This window comes from Palaemon carinicauda, chromosome 31 (assembly GCF_036898095.1).
Source record: "Palaemon carinicauda isolate YSFRI2023 chromosome 31, ASM3689809v2, whole genome shotgun sequence".
Lineage (NCBI taxonomy): Eukaryota > Metazoa > Arthropoda > Malacostraca > Decapoda > Palaemonidae > Palaemon > Palaemon carinicauda.
The window spans coordinates 71,439,160-71,454,702 of record NC_090755.1 but is presented as its reverse complement, the minus strand read 5'-3'; the positions used below and the strand labels follow the sequence as shown (position 1 = coordinate 71,454,702).

The window sequence follows — 15,543 nt, the reverse complement described above, 5'->3', positions numbered from 1 at the left end:
CATGAGCTCTGGGTCATTAGGATGGATGAAGGTCTGGATTGAGGTAAAAATCAACTACCTTTCAATCCAGGATGGAGAGGAAATCCTTGTGACCCTCCTCTTAACCTTTCCCATGCTGGCCAACAGTGCTAACACAGGTTGGGCGAGCTGCTGTCGTTCTCTTAAGGGAACCCCTTTGACTCCTCACTAGGCAAAACTCCAGCTGGATTGATTCTTTGGTTACAGAACAAAGACTCTCTATCTAGAATGGACCGAACCTGGGATACAGCACACTTGGATTTTGAGTCTTAGCAATCAACTCTGGGATGCACCTCAGAATTACTTCCCCCCCATCTCCTAGAGATGGAGATGTCAGAAAATAGATCATACAACTCACTAACTCTCTTGGCCAAAGCCAAAGAGAGTAGAAAAGCAGTCTTCCATGTAAGGAAACAATCTGAAGGACCTGAATCATGTTCCAACTAAGAGGTTACATTCCAACAGTCATTTCAAAACTTTGTATGAGAAGAGGCATCGAGGAGAGAGATCCCCCTTCCACGACATCAGCCACAAGGACTGAACACTTCTCCTGGAAGACTGATGCTGAAAAGCATCTGAGGTGTCTAGACATCCTTTCCGCAACTCGGTGCGAAAGACCTCTCTGAGAGAGGGGGTGTTGGACAGTTTCCGGGCGTAAAGACGAAGCGAAGCTACGGCTTTGTGGAAGGTGTTGGCATGTGGCTGTTTCAGAAGATCGTGACGTGGAGGAAAATCCCTCGGAAGCTCTGTTGGGAGCTGCAGAAGGTCCGGGAACCATTCTGCGTGAAGCCATAGCGAAGCTACTGGAGTCAGTGATAAGAACAAGTTCTTGCTTACTCTGACTTAGTTGACGACTTTCTCACCGGACCTAACGGGGGGAAGCGTACACCTCTAAGCTGTCCCACTGTTCTTGGAATAGATCTTGCTCGAAACCCTGAGGGTCTGGGACAGGGGAACGGTTGATCGGGAGCCTGAAGTTCATGGCCGTTGTGAGCAGGACCACAGTCAGGGTACCCCACAAAGTTAGGACTTTGTTGGCTACAAGATGAGTCAGACACTGGGAGCCCACCATCTGAGTGGACCTGCTCAGATTGTCTGCGAACACATTCCTGTTGCCAGGAATGACGCAAGCAGATGGGGACACCTAGCTGCCCTCTGTCCATCTGAGTATTTCTACTGCTAGATGGTTCTCTAAGAGAGTTACATGCTGGTACCTTTCTGATTCGGGCCAACGGACCAAGATGGATTGGTGCGGCATATGCCCCCCAACCTTCTTTTGATGCACCCGAAGACAGCATCACTTCCAGAGGGGGGACGAGAAGATTGGCATCTTTGCGGAGGTTCTAGTCTGCCACCCACAATCTGCGGTTCGTCCAGAGGGGTCAGGAGATTGCATAGCTGGGAGGAGGGGTAACCTTGATAACGGCTCCCCTTCAGTTTCGCCACTCTTCCCCCTCGAAGCGAAAACGCTATTCGGGGTGAAGATTGCCATGTGTTGTATCAAGATATACATCCACTGATATTATGTGCTATCCTTAAGGGAAATTTTAAGGATACTCGCGCCAGGAGTTAGAATTCTAGAGATCTATGGTCAATTCTCTGGGAATATCACTTTTGCCAAATATCCCTTAGAAAGCTACCTAAAGGAACCTTCTATCAGGACGCAAACATACAAAATGGAACTTTTGGAAATAAAATATTTTTTTCATTAAAGGAATTATTTGAAACAAGAAACATAAATGTTCTCCAAGCCAAAAATGCAGTACTGTAGTATGAATTTCCAATATTCAAAGACAGAAATAGTAAGTTGTGCTCCTTAATAGGAGACTAATCCTATGGAGGGAGGAAGTCCCTATAACTAACCTGGCTGGTCCACTAACCCCTTAAACTAACGGATTACTGGAATTAAAAACTTTTAAAGCTTGTAGGACACTTCTTGCATCGCTGAAAATGGTAAAATTGCCCTCATCTTTTGAGACTATTTTCTCAATAGCGGTTAGTATGCCATATAGTTCGGCAGTAAATATAGAGGATGCTAGAGTAAGTGCACCTCTACAATTGAAAGCGCTACTATATACTCCAAATCCAACACCAGCATCAGATTTGAAGACATCAGTATATATAAAAGTCAATTCCCTGTGTTCGTCACAATGTTCCATAAAGAGCAACCTGGCTTCATAGTCAGTCATGTTCTTTTTTATACCCATAAAATATTTACAAAAAGATATAACCTGTAATTTCCATGGAGGAGTTGATATCCTACATGAGAGCACTTTATTTCCACTTATATCTAGACTGTCTAATAATGTTTTCACCCAGATACCATAAGGTCTACTGTCTCAGAGCCAAAAGAAAAAGTGATCAGAATACTAGTGTGCATTAAGAGTGGTGGCCAGGTACCCCAGATCCCCTCCCATCTGGTACCACTAATTAGCGGTAAGGTAGTTGAACCTTGCTAAAAAGTCTTATAGCTAGTTTCAGCTTTGCTGAAAGAATATCCCTATAGATAACGTAAGGTTTGTTAGTGAAGGAACAAATATTATTAAGGAAAAACTGAATAATGTGCTGTAAACCTTACTTTCTTGCAAGTCGGATTTCAGAAATCAATTCATGGCGATCTTGAAGGCGAGCTGCCACCTGCTTTTCTTCTAACCAAGATCCAGAGACTTCACTTTCCTTTGCACCCCATGAAGGAAGAAGTTGGTTTCGGTTTTTTGCAAGAAATAGTTCTTCGCCACTACAAAATGAGAAAACAATTCAAATTAGAAGAACTATTTTCTAAATTGAAATACAGTAGCCAAAAAATAGTCAATGTTAAAAACTAAATTCCATTGAATCTTTTTCTATTTATGGTAACTAACACTCCATAAAATATTATATGAATGCATAAAATAAATACTGTACATGGGTGTTGCTGAAAATGCCCAAAAAGGAAATCTGAATGATTGCAATAATTACAGAGGCATCAGACTTATGTCAGATGTCATAAAAATATGACAAATTTGGAAGTAATTTGTATTTTTCCTGGCAGTAAAAACCTGGAGCTCTTTACTGAAGAGTATTATTTCGGCGAAGCTGAAAGCAGCCGATAAGCTTATTGTCAGGGTGTAACTACCCATCGCTAGTTAGCGGAGGGGGCAGCGGGGTAGGTTAACCCTCCGCTCACACCAGCACTAGCGACTAACCGTCACTTTTGTAATTGCGGCTGGACTTTCAGGTGGTTGGTGCTGATGGGTCAGTACATGTATGTGTAAAGAGTTCCAGGTTAGTATTGCTAGGAAAAATACAAATTACTTGAGAACTTGTCATTTGTTTATGTGCAAAATACATACCTTCTTCTCTTTACTGAGGAGACTCACCTTTAGGTGGGTGAAGTCCAAAACCAACTGGCAACTGTCCCGGGACGGCCTCAATATAGTGATACCTTGAGGGATCCTGCACCACGTTATCCTTGCAGGATAACGGCCTGGGCAATCATTGCTGGAGAATAAGGAATTAATCTGTTGGAACATACATCGTAGCATTTCGGGGCATGCCCTCTACTAATGTATATTTCTTCCAACCTCCACCTGACAGGAGGATGGGGACATAACACATATATACATGTATATGCAGTTGTCTAAAGAGCATGAAACTCACGCACAGAAGAACAAGGTCAGTTGTGCGGGGTTCCCTGAATGCTACCCCCAAGAGAGGGAAAGATGAAGTAGGAAGTGGCCAGTCACTGCCACATTCATCCTAGACTTACTTCACGGGTAACCTCCACCCTCGAACCTCTGATACTTGTCCCACAAGCGAGCTGAGGTGTTTGGATCACATTATGCACAACAACCACAGGACCTATTGAGAATGTGCCTAGGCTCCTGTGGGTTATGACTTACAGGTAGCGGGAGGTGAACATTGTTTGATGCTTCCACCTGCCTGTTTGCAGTACCTGCTGAATAGAAAAATTCTTTTGGAATGCCAGGGAAGTACTTACTCCTCTGCCGTTGAGATGTCTGAGACCCGTGCCCTTTCTATTACACGCCTGATCAAAGAGATCGAGTTCTTCGTGATTGTCCTCTTGGTCCTCCCCGTGCTGACGAACAAGTTGATGATCTGGGGTCGAGTTCTTTTCGTCCTTTGAGATATAACCTCATCCTCCTTACAGGGCATATTAACAGTCGATCAGTATCGTCTGTTACCAATCGGAGAAACCCAATCCGAAAGGGCCTGAATCTAGGATTCGCTAAGGACGTATTTTGAGTCTGCAACAAACTCAGGGACGAAACCGAGTGTGACTTGCCACCTATCCCCCAGAATGGGTGATGTCATATGAAAGACCATGTAGCTCATTGACTTCCTGCAGAAGTCAGGACCAAAAGAAAATGAAAAATTCGTAGATAATTTGTATTTTTCCTAACTATACAAACCTTAGCTACAGGTGGTCCTCGCTTAACGACGTATGCGGTTAACGACAACTCGCAACAACGACGGACTTTCCGACGGACTTTAAGGGGACCGTCCGCCATGTCCGCCATTTTTTTTCTAAGGATCTAAATTACACAATTTCTATATATGTTTTAGATATATATAATACCTTCATCATATAAAAATTTCAAGTCATTTGATCAAAAACTTTTGTATTTATTAGCAAAAATCATGATTTAAGAAAAAAATTTAGGTACCTTTTTCCCAACTACTATAATACCAATTGTATTGAAACTTATACCATAAGAACTACTTTATCAACCGAACAATTCTGTAAAACAGAATTTTTATTTTCCTTTCTTTTTTTTTAATGATTTTTTTTTTCCTCGTCTAGACAGAAAATAATCGTGAAAAAAAATGTAAAAGGAAAATCAAAATTTTGTCTGACAGAATTGTGGGATTTTTATTCTTCTTTTCAACGATATCTTTCTCTCTAATATCGAACAACAAATACGTGAGAAAAATGTACCTAAGTGTGAATAAGTATGTTTTTGAGTTATGAGCTCCCAAAGATTTGCAGCAAACTTTCGCTTCTTTTCTAAAAGAAATCAAGATAATATTAATATGATAACTTTTATTGTTTATTCCTACATAAATGCACCCTAAACGAGGTATTTGAACCCTCAGTTTACTATTCCTATGTTATGAGTTGCCAGCGATCTCTAATTGTTGCCAGTGTTTTAGTTAGCAGCTTTCAGCTTTGTACTTCCCTCTTTCTTAGTTCTTTTTTCTTGTTCTCCACTTACTTTTTGTTCTTTCTATCACCTTATGTAACATTGGCATTGCTATAAAGTTCCAGAGGACGTTGTGAAAGCACAATCAACATACGAACGTCAAGTAAATAAACACATGCATTATAATTTCTATATGTCTTTGGGAACTTTGCTGATGTTCTCGTAGCTGGTAGTTTTCATTCACCTACCCTCTACCAATGCCTTTCATTTCTGCCAGAAGTACGAGATTTCGAAACATGAGAGAGAGAGAGAGAGAGAGAGAGAGAGAGAGAGAGAGAGAGAGAGAGAGAGAGAGAGAGAGAGAGAGAGAGAGAGAGACCATTTGGCTGATATAGATGGCAGTTCAAATTGAGAGAGAGAGAGAGAGAGAGAGAGAGAGAGAGAGAGAGAGAGAGAGAGAGAGAGAGAGAGAGAGAGAGAGAGAGAGAGAGAGAGAGAGAGACTACGCATCTGTCAAACACAGTCATACAGACGACGCCATAAGGATGACGTCATCATTTAAAGACCGCTATATCTTCATTGTTTGGAAAAATGATTGACTATTTGTTCTTTCTATAACCTTAGGTAACATTGGCCTTGCTATAAAGTTCCTGAGGACGTTGTGGAAACTCAATGTGCATAAGAACTTCAAGTAAACAAACGCATGCATTATAACATCTATACATCTTTGGAAACTTTGACTTCTGTTATTGTAGGAGTAAGTTTCGTTCAACTACACTCTACAAATACCTTCCATTTCTGCCAGACGTACGATAGCTTGAAACATAAGTGAAAAATCGCTATAGATATGCAAAATGAACACACAAAGACGATTTTGTCAAACTCAGTCATGCAGACGACACAGTAAGGATGACGTCATCATTTAAAAACCGCTATATCTTCGTTATTTGTAAAAATAATTGGCTGAAACTTCTGGGGAGCATGTACGACATGTTTACGCGTACATAGAAGCAATAAAACGATTTTTGATTTCTGAAAGTTGTTATGTCAATACCCCATGGCGGACGGTCCCCTTAAAATTTCGAAATTACCGCGGTGCCGTGGCAGCGCCGTTGTGAGCGTAGCTGTATGATGTCACATACGTACGATAAGTTGGCTGAGTCAACTGGCAACGCAGCCACTCTATCTCCACTGTACTGTAATCTAGCCTAGGTTTTTAAAATCTTGAAATTTATGAATACAACATTTAATAAGACTTTAATATACAGTACTACCAAAACAGTAAATAAGGCTTTAATGTATAAAAGAGGAAAAAAGTAAGAGACCATATTGCCGAATGATGACGAAATGACCAAACCTGGGTTTTTACCACCATAGATTTTTACAATCTTGAGATTCGCTTACCGACCAAATCGCTTACCGACGGACTCACAGTAACGAATTACCGTCGTTAAGCGAGGACTACCTGTATTTAATAGGGGTATTACTTTCGGCGTAGCTGAAATGATGAGCCATTAATTCTTAATGAGGGTTTACTACCTACACCGCTAGTTAGCGGGGGTAGGGGAGAGTAGCTTGCTAACCCCCCTTCTCACACATCTGTGCTTGAGCTCACTTTGCTTGGAGGTAGGACTTCAAGGGGGATAGGGCTGGCGGGCAAGTTTGGTTAAATAGCTAAGGTTTGTATAGTCAGGAAAAATACAAATTATCTACGAATTTGACATTTGTTCCGTAACTGTAATACAAACCATGCTATTTAACCCTGGATAGGTACGGTCCTCGGACACCCCTTTAAGGGTATACTCGGACGCGAACGACCCCGACGCCAAAAAAAATTCTTGAAAAATCAGTTTTTGCAGTAACCTCCTTTTTTCTTTTGCCAAAAAAAACTTCAATGAATGCTTAAAACAACTGTATAGATAAATACTACTCATCTGCAGAAAAACTATTTATTATAAATATTTTAAAAAATTAAGTAGAAAAAAAAAAGACCTGACATAAAAATTCATAAAAAAAAAGTTTATACATATATACACAAATCCTTTTAGGAATTGATTCTTGAATGTTTAGGACACATCTTGATGTATTTTGGATGAAGTCAGACCCATGGAGGTGAAGATCTGAAATGAGAAAAAAAGGGTAACTTTTTTTGGCCAAAAAAATTTGTCCAAATTTCATGAATTTTTTTGGGTACCCAAATGAAATAGGAAGTGGCTAATTTTTTTAGGGAATAAACATATGTTATCCTAAAATAGAAATATGTAAAAAAATCTTCATTATTTTGTAAATTACATTTATATCAGGGGCCATATCTAAAGGTAATTTTTTGAGTACTTAGAAATTCCGTAAAAAAATACATAAATTTAATATATAATATGATATTTATGCAGGTAAAAATATACCAAAATATCACAAATTCTATAGGGAACAAGAATATATATAGATAGGGCAGCTTACGCTTCGGATATGTCCACAAAATGGCCGCCAACCACACTGACTCAGACTCCCTAATCTGCCACTTGAAATGTAGGAAGGGTATGTCAATTTCAAGGTGTTATTTACTAATCTAATTATTATTGGATATGCATAAAAATTGTATGGTGGGTTGCTGGATAATTGTCGATTATTTTACGAATATAAAATTAAAATTCTGACCCAAAAAAATTTTTTTGAAGGGAAATAAAATCGAAAAAAAAAATGTAAAACAATATTTTAGCTAAAAAAATTTGATGATATTCAATCAAAAAAAAAGTAAAAAAAATTTTCCGACAAATAAACATCTAGAGGAATCATTACTCTGTGATAGTTCCTTAGTACGTAGTAATTTTGAAAGAATTGGGAAAAAACGAAAAAATGGCAATCACCGGAAAATCGAACACATACCCATATATACGCCATATCTGGCTAAAAAAAAGATAGGCATGGGTAGCCGGATCATCTAGAAACACTTTCCAACACTATAAAAATATAAGTTTTGCGACACTACTTGCCAATTCCTTACGGTAACATGACTAAGCAAAAAAAATGCAAAAAAAATAAAAAGGGGCACTCGAGGAAAAATGGCTAACATTCTAATATACGGCATTTCAGAAAAAAAGAATTCAGCCACGTGCTAGGCAAACCATCAAGGCACATTTTCCGACAAATAAACATCTAAATGAATAATTACTCTGTGATAGTTCCTTAGTACGTAGTAATTTTGAAAGAAATGGGAAAAAACGAAAAAATGGCAATCACAGGAAAATCGAACACATACCTATATATACGCCATATCTGGCTAAAAAAAGAAGATAGGCATGGGTAGCCAGATCATCTAGAAACACTTTCCAACACTATAAAATTATAAGTTTTGCGACACTACTTGCCAATTCCTTACGGTAACATGACTAAGCAAAAAAATGCAAAACAAATAAAAAGGGGCACTTGTGGAAAAATGGCCATTCTAATATACGGCATTTCAGAAAAAAAAAATTTCAGCCACGTGCTAGGCAAACCATCAAGGCATATTTTCCGACAAATAAACATATAAATGAAATATTACTCTGTGATAGTTCCTTAGTACGTAGTAATTTTGAAAGAAATGGGAAAAAACGAAAAAATGGCAATCACAGGAAAATCGAACACATACTTATATATACGCCATATCTGGCTAAAAAAAAAATAGGCATGGGTAGCCAGATCATCTAGAAACACTTTCCAACACTATAAAAATATAAGTTTTGCGACACTACTTGCCAATTCCTTACGGTAACATGACTAAGCAAAAAAATGCAAAACAAATAATAAGGGGCACTCGCGGAAAAATGCCCAACATTCTAATATACGGCATCTCAGATAAAAAAAAAGACATGCACGTGTTAGCCCAACCATCAAGGCACACTTTCTAACACATAAACATGAAAAAAAAATCAATAATATACGGCAATTCCTTACTACGTAGTAAATTTTTACAAATATTGAAAAAAAACAGAAATTGGCAACCGCAGTTAAATACCCAATATACCAATAACTACGTCGTATTTGACAAAAACAAAATCACGCATGGGTAGCCAGATCATCTAGACACACTTTCCAACACTAAAAAAGCAAAGGTTTTACGACACTATTTCGCAATATCTTACGGAAAAATGACTTGGCAAAAAAATGAAAAAAAATGAAAAAGGGACACTCGCGGTAAAATGCCCGACATTCTAATATACGACATCTCAGATAAAAAAAAAGACATGCACGTGTTAGCCCAACCATCAAGGCACACTTTCTAACACATAAACATGAAAAAAAAATGAATAATATACGGCAATTCCTTACTACGTAGTAATTTTTACAAATATTGAAAAAAAAACAGAAATTGGTAACCGCAGTTAAATACCCAATATACCAATAACTACGTCGTATCTGACAAAAACAAAGTCATGCATGGGTAGCCAGATCATCTAGACACACTTTCCAACACTAAACAAGCAAAAGTTTTACGACACTATTTGGCAATATCTTACGGAAAAATGACTTGGCAAAAAAATTAAAAAAAATGAAAAAGGGGCACTCGCGGTAAAATGGTCCTCGTGGTGATGAACGACATTTTAACTAAAAAAAAAAACATGCACATGGTAGCCAAACAATCCACCAAGACTTTCCACAACTGATAACCTATACAAGTTGCACCATTCTACGACAATTTCATAATACGTAATAACTTTGATAATTATGCAAACTACCTCAGAAGGGTAAACTCGGACGCGAACGACCCCGACGCGTCTCAGAAATCGGGGAAGGAGTACAGCTACAGCAATGCACATCTGGACACTACTAGAGCGTGTAGGGGAGACACCTCCTGCAGGTCGATCACCCACAAATTCAGTCACAGGGGTGAGTCACGTGAGAAAAACCTGTTTTTTTTTGACGCTCGGGGTCGCAAACGACCCACCGTACCTATCCAGGGTTAATAGGGGTGACTCACCCATTAGGAAGGGTGGACGTCCCAGCCAGTCTGGCTTTTAGCTTTGCCCGGGGGCTCGTTATTTGAGTGTGTAAGCACCCAAGAAATAAGGAGTCCTTGCGCCTCGCTAGAGCCTTGCTACGCAAGGACTGCGGCCTACGCAAGCTGTGTGTGAAGGTATGGAGAAGTGTGACTTGTCCTAGGAAGTTGTTCTGAAGTTCTTTAGATGGAAACTTGTAGACTAGGACTTTCCCAATACCACCTCGTCAGGGTACTGTATGGGGACGTAACAGTATTAATCTTAATGCTAGGAACACAAGAGAGCATGGTTTACCTGCAGTGGTTTGAGGTCAGCTCTTCAGAGAACCCACGATGCTGCTTTCCCCAAGAGAGCGGATGATGAAGAAAAGAATAAGGGCCAGTCAAACCTTTTCATTCATGCAGACTAAAACCGGGTAACAATGCCCTCAACCTTCTGCTACTTGTCCAATAAGGAGCTTGAGGTTTTAAACCAGCTGTTGTGCAGTCACCACAGGGCCGATAGCGAACGTATTGAGTCTCCTGTGGGTCACGTCTTGCAGGTAGTGGGATGTGAATGTTGTTTGACGTTTCCACACCCCAGCTCCAAGAACCTGCATCACTGAAAAATTTCTTTTGAAGGCCAGGGACGTAGCTATGCCCCTGACATCGTGTGCTCTAGGGCGACATGACGGAGGAGGGTCTGGATTCAAGGCTGGTTAAGGATCTCGGTTGCCGAGAATGAGACCTGCCGGTTGGAGAGTCTTTCAAGAGGGACTCCCCTGGTAAGCTCTTCCAACGAGTGGTGAAGAGAAAGAGCTAAACAAGGCTCCTTAAGGATCTCGAAGTGCCTCCTCTGCTGTACGCGAGGTGGGAGGAGCTTGTTGTTGGCACTGGAACGGTTGGAGAAGGACATCTTGGAGAGCAGAGAGATCTTGTCCCAGGTACTCTTAACCCCTTAAGACCAGGGCAGTGCTGCACTGGTCTTGGAGAGTTTCTGAGTACCAAAGACACGGTCCAAGACCGTGTCCTTGCCCTCTCGAGGAGGGATCTCTAGGTCGGAAAACCCGTTGAGAGCCCTCATTAGAGTCAGAACTTGCCAAAACGCATGTTCTGACTCTTGCTGGTCTCCTCCTGATGTAGGACTTGCAGCGAAGTCTCCTGTCCCCAAAGGCTCTTCTTGGGGAGGGTCGCGGACGTTCTCCGAGTGGCTAGCTGGCTCCATACTAGTCCTAGTAGAGGACTTCGGCAATGTTTTAGTCCTTAGATTCCTTCCTGGGAAGGATATAGGACTCCAACATTGACGAGGACGGCATGTTCCTTTCAGTCCCCGCCTGAGAAGACATCTCGGCGCAAGGAGAGGTTTCCCTCATAGGTGCGATGGGAGAAAATCTCTCCTCGCGTGATTCCCGAGGACGGGAAATCTTCGTCCGAAAGGGAAGGAGAGACAGTCTGGGGGAAAGAAGGAACCTGCTTCAAAGGCTTGCGTTGAGTCAGTTTTGCCCTTGGAGAAGTTACCGCATCTGGAACTCCTCTTTTTCTCTTCAAAGGGGTAGAAGCAGCCATGGATCTGTGCCCCAATTCAGAGAAGACAAGCTTGAACGCCTGCATTACGGCTCTGATTAGTGCACCGAACCAGGGCTGTTGACTGACAGACGCGCTGTCAGACATACCCCTTGAAGGGACAGGAATTGAAGGATCCCTGGGAGTTCTCATCATTGATGGGTTCGCCTGAAAAGGCTTTGGGATCCTGGACCCCTCTAGATGTTTCCCTTCTCCCACAATGCGCGCTGGTATGCGCTTGTGGGGAGGGGAATGAGGCAATGGCGACCTTGCCGTACGTAGTTCAGTAGTTTCGCGCACGGGAGGATATTGACGCTCGCGTGAGGAGAGTAATGGTGCTCGCGCGAGGGAGAATACCGGGAATCGCGCACGGGAGACTGACTGCGGGCGTGCGGGAGACTGATGGCGCACTGGAGCACGTGCGGGAGACTGTGGGCGCACAGGAGCGCGTGCGGGAGACTATTGGCGCGCACGCGCGCGGGGGGAGAGTATAAGCGCGCACGTGGACGCGCAGGATCAAGGCGTTGAGCGTGCGGGCGAGTGTTGCCGCGTGCCTGTACCAGTCATAGGGCGGGCGCGCGCAGGAGAAAGACCCCTAGTGCGCGGGCGCGCAGTTGAAGCCTGTGCTGCTCGTGGGCGCGAATCCATATGAGAGGATAGGCGAGTGCGCGCGCGTATCCTCGCGGATGCGTGCGGGCGATGGCGAGCGCTGGCACGATGGCAAGAGCTGGCGCGTAGAAGTCAGTCTAGTTGGCTTCCCAGCAGCGCCCAGATCAGTCGATCGTTGGTGCGCAGAAGAGTTAACTGCTGGGCGTGAGTGCTGGCTCGCAGGAGGTTGACAGTGCGCAGGTGAGAGTTGGCGCGCAGCTGGGCGTGGGCGCGTAGGTTTAGGTTCAGGTAAGGCCTGGCGCGCAGGAGAACATGGGCGCGTATGTGCATGAGTGCGTACATAGTGCGTAGTGGAGCTGTGCTCCTGTTGGGACGTATGTGCGTGTTGGCACATACGCCCTTGATGCCCTGTGTTAGGGTTTGTTGATGTGGCCTGACGAGCTACTAGAGTGCGTTCGTCAGGTTTCGTTGGCACATAACGCGTATCTGGGTGGCGCGCCTTAGCGTGCTCAGATGAAACCTTGCTAGGTTTAAACAGGAAGGGTGACGGCAGGTCGGCAGGTCTGTCGGGTGGAAAGTCGACGTGTTCTTTAAAAGGACAACCTTCCACTGAAGGAAATCGCGAACGATCTGCAGAAAGGTCCAGGACCAATGCAGGAACAGTCGGTGATTGTTGTCGAGGCTCCTCTGCGGGGGACTGCATCGAAGATGTTGAACGAAAGCGGTGCCTCCTCACCACAGGTGAAGAAAGGCCTCTCTGGCGAAGAGGAAGGCGAGCCTTGCAACGAATGCGCCCTCTGGGGGTCGTAGGGTCAGCGAGCTGACCTTCTGCAGTCCTCCGAAGAGGAGTCTCTGTAAGTGAATTCCCCCGAGGGGGAAGAAACACTAACAGGAGAGACTGTTGGACTTAGTTTCTCCCTCGTTGGTTGAACAGGAACGGGAGAAACTAAGCCGTCGGCTACCGTAGGGTTTGAAGAGGCAGAGGTGATGGGTGATACCGCATTGGATACTTCTGACACCACAACGTCGTCAAGAGACAGAGGATCAACCTCTGTAGGTGACAGCGATTGCTTGACAGCGGCACCCAATCGGATGGAGTCAAGTAAAATCACCTTGGAGGGGGAACCCGTAAGCCCCAAGGAGGACCAAAGCTGAAAAAACGGATTTTGAGCGAAGCGAAAAATCTATTTTTGGGTGAGGTAGCCATGTCGTCCTAATGGAAGTTCCTTCTTAGTAGCTTCCTAGGTTATATTTAACTACAGTGATATATCCCAGAGAATTTTACTAAAAGTATCCAGAATTCCAACTCCTGGCGCGAGTATCCCTTGTATTATCTTTTGGGATATCGCATAAGATCAGAGGACGTATTCTTGACACGCCACATAGTTATCTACAACCCTAATAGCGTTTACGCTTCGAGAGGGGAAAGTGGCAAGAATTGTAAGAGGGCCATTATTAAGGCAACGCTCCTACTTGTACTGTTGTTGAGAGCCAGCACGACGCCGTGTGGCGCCATATTGTCATTCTTTGTAGCGTTAATGAGGTGCTACAGATACAGTACATAAGGGAGGGATTCATTCATCCTTTGTCAAAGGAGGGTGGGTCCATCAGGATGACATGGCTACCTCACCCAAAAATAGATTTTTCGCTTCGCTCAAAATCCGTTTTTTGGGCTCAGGCCATGTCGTCCTGATGGAAGTTTACTAGAGCATTAATGTATCTGTGGATTTTCAATAGTGCCAATAACCACGAGATAAATTTTCCTTGGTCATCTAGACCTAGAGACACCTGGTGTTACCGTCATACACCTTTCAACTGATCATGGACTATGTCAGTGTTTCCTGCCCCCTACAGAGATTGGTCTTACATTTGGGTTGGGGACCCTCCTCAGTGGAAGACTTCCTCTTGGATGACAAGCCCCATTTATGGAGGAGATTCCTGTTCTCCGTAGTGGCTTTGTCAACGACCTCTTTGACCACTTCATTTAGGAAGAGGTCTTTTCCCCAGATGTTTGAAGCTATCAGCTTCCTTGGTTCATGTCTCACCGCAGCCGAGGCGAACACGAACTCTCTGCAAGCCTGTCTGGCTTTAATGAAGTTGTATAGGTCCTTGGTGACCGTTGCCAAATGTGCTTTGGCAAAGACCATATACATATCTGGGGTGTCGGGGACGTTTGCCATCGTCTCTAATCCAGTCTGCAAAGACATAGAGGTGGCAAGTCTCTCCTTCGTTTCCTGCTCCCTGCGCAGGTGGAAGTCCGACAACTTCGGGAGGTCTTCTCCAAACTGACGTCCGGCAATGTCGGCCTCCAGCTTCCCGACTGAGAAGGTGTTGTAAACGTCCTTCCAGGCTGCATCATCAGATGGTAGGGCGAGGGAAAAGGGTCTACACTCTTCGAGTGTAGGGCAAGGTTTCCTTGCCTCAACTGCCTTAAACCCTTTTTCCATAAAGGGGAAGGCACGGGAAGAAGCAGCAATGAAGGATGGGTGCTTCTTACTGAGAGCCGGCACCTTGGAACTAGTGAAGGCCCTCTCCTTCAAGGTTTTAGTGAACAAGGCTTGGGCCTTGGGGAGGTCCAGTATGATGACCTCTTTCGGCTCTGTTTCCTCTTTTGAAGGAGGTTCCGTCCTTAAGCGGACGTAACAATCTGGGTAGGCCCCTTTGCTGAGCCACAACTCAATATCCTCAACTGAGACAGTGCCCAGTTAGTCGGAGAGGAAGATCTTCCCTCCTGACATAGGCATGTGTTCAGCATACCTCCAAGGAATGACGTCAGAAAAGGGGGGAAGTTCCTTAACTTTTAGCTTCTTGGGGGCTAAACGGGAAGACACGAGTTGGTGCATCTCCGTTCAAAGCGAAGCTTCCTTCTCGGATGATTGCTTCTTCATGTCCTGGAACATGGACAAGAGAGAAGTTAGCGTATGGCTAATCGTGTCTAACTGGGGGGTAGAAGAAGTCGACGGGACAGGCTCAGCCACAGTAGCCGATGAAACCAAAATACTTTCGGCTTTCTCTTCGTCGCCTTCAGGAGGTACAACAGACTCCTGATCCTGCTCTTCAGCTAAAAGACTACGTTTCATATCCTCGGAAACCACCGAAATGTTGTCCTCCAGCTGGATGTCCTTCAAGGTATCTGAAACATCAGATTCTATCGGAATCTGGACGAGGGGGATCTCAGGCTGAGCTTGAGGGATAACTGCATCCGAAGATGCTCTAGGGAACAAACAAGCCCTCATCCTTTCATTAGGAAGGTAT

General features: G+C 43.6%; 1 protein-coding gene across 1 annotated transcript in view; it reads right to left on the bottom strand.

The window, feature by feature from the left end:
• LOC137624518 (uncharacterized) overlaps positions 1-15,543 on the bottom strand; it is a 124,800-nt gene that overhangs the window by 68,154 nt on the left and 41,103 nt on the right. The window contains exon 3 of the mRNA XM_068355383.1: positions 2,597-2,755. Within this exon, the coding sequence (XP_068211484.1) occupies positions 2,597-2,755 (159 nt within the window). The remainder of the gene's footprint in view (positions 1-2,596; positions 2,756-15,543) is intronic.